General features: G+C 45.1%; 1 protein-coding gene across 1 annotated transcript; it reads left to right on the plus strand.

The window, feature by feature from the left end:
- Positions 1-1,019: 1,019 nt before the first annotated feature.
- Positions 1,020-1,442, plus strand: LOC115737237 (classical arabinogalactan protein 27-like). The gene has a single exon (XM_030669273.2). The coding sequence runs from the start codon at positions 1,020-1,022 to the stop codon at positions 1,440-1,442; it is 423 nt and encodes a 140-aa protein (XP_030525133.2).

Below are 1,442 nucleotides of genomic sequence, written 5' to 3' on the forward strand. Positions count from 1 at the left end.
GAGGCTTCATGGCCTATTTTTTTTAGCTTAATTCAGCCCACTCAAGTTTAATTAAAAGAAAAGGGTTTTAATTCATCAAATTAAAGTTCAAATTGAGCCCAAAAATGCACGATGAGCCCACAACACATATGAATTTCGGTTGCTCTCATATGTACACTCTAATTACCGAAAATTTTATCTTGATTTAATGCAATCCTCGGTGGGATCATTCAATCATCCAAGCCGTGACACCATCATCACCTTCATTCCCTAGCATCTATCACGCTTTTTTTTTTGGGGGGGGCGGCAACTATTGCAGATACGGCCACAAGAGGACATTTAATATGTGAAAACGAGGTATATCTATTCCGTAATGTATTTCTCCGAGGTATATCTATTCTGTAATGTATTTCTCCGATCAGTAATTCAAGTAAAATTCTGGGCATATTATTTTCCACGTAATTTGTTGTGTATGTTGTGAGATGTGTTCCCTTTAGCAATAACTTGGACCGATAGCAAGAAAATTAAAAGAAAAATAGATGCACGGCCGGCAAAATTTCACCGGATAAATTCGATAGAATCGGAGGAGCAGGTGCCAAAAATTCAAGAGGTTTCGGAGCCTACTTTTTTAGCTTAATTCAGTCCGCTCAAGTTTAATTAAAAGAAAAGGCTTTTAATTCATCAAATTAAAGTCCAAATTGAGCCCGAAAATGCGCGATGAGCCCACAACACATATGAATTTCGGCTGGTCTCATATGTACACTCTAGTTGCCGAAAATCTTATCTTGATATAATGCAATTAGGCCCTTCAGGAATTAATCCAAGACATATTTTGATCATGGGATCTATTTTGCCAATATTAAAAATTACAAGCCTCAAGTTTGTAACGTCTTTGCCTATGCAGACGAGGTTATGCTTAGGGTTTAGAAAAGCGAAAATTACTCAAAAAAATTTAGAGGATACTCGTGAGAATTCATGGAGAGAAAAGGACTACGGTCCCGAGAAGCCAACAACGTCCTCTTCTCTTCTTGATCATTAGAATGGCGTCTTCTTGGCTCGCGTCGGCAATCATTGTGTCCCTCATGGCTCCGCCTTCGCAATCTCTCTCTTCCGAGCTCAATTCGGGGATCCCCGCCACCACCATGACCTCGTCCTCGCCGCCGCTGCCATCGGACCCTCTCGTGCCTCCTTTCCAAGAGCTCTCCCCGGACATTGCCCCTCTTCTGCCCTCCCCGGGGGGCGCCGCGCCAGCCTCCGGCAGCTCCTCCTCCGTGCCCACCATCCCCTCCAACCCGAGCCCGCCGAACCCGGACGACGCCCCTCTCGGCCCGGGCTCTGCAGTGGCGCCGGAGGACCCGTTGATGGCTTCCTCAGCAATTCGCACAAAGCCAATTGAAGCCAGGAACGTGGTTGCATTTCCTATGTGGGCAGCATTTTGGGCAATGCAGCTTCTGGAAATGTGA

Source organism: Rhodamnia argentea, chromosome 5 (assembly GCF_020921035.1).
Source record: "Rhodamnia argentea isolate NSW1041297 chromosome 5, ASM2092103v1, whole genome shotgun sequence".
Taxonomy (NCBI): Eukaryota; Viridiplantae; Streptophyta; class Magnoliopsida; order Myrtales; family Myrtaceae; genus Rhodamnia; species Rhodamnia argentea.

Bases quoted from the DNA above. Each gene is read 5' to 3' on its own strand.
- LOC115737237 (XM_030669273.2), top strand. From the start codon at position 1,020: ATGGCGTCTTCTTGGCTCGCGTCGGCAATCATTGTGTCCCTCATGGCT.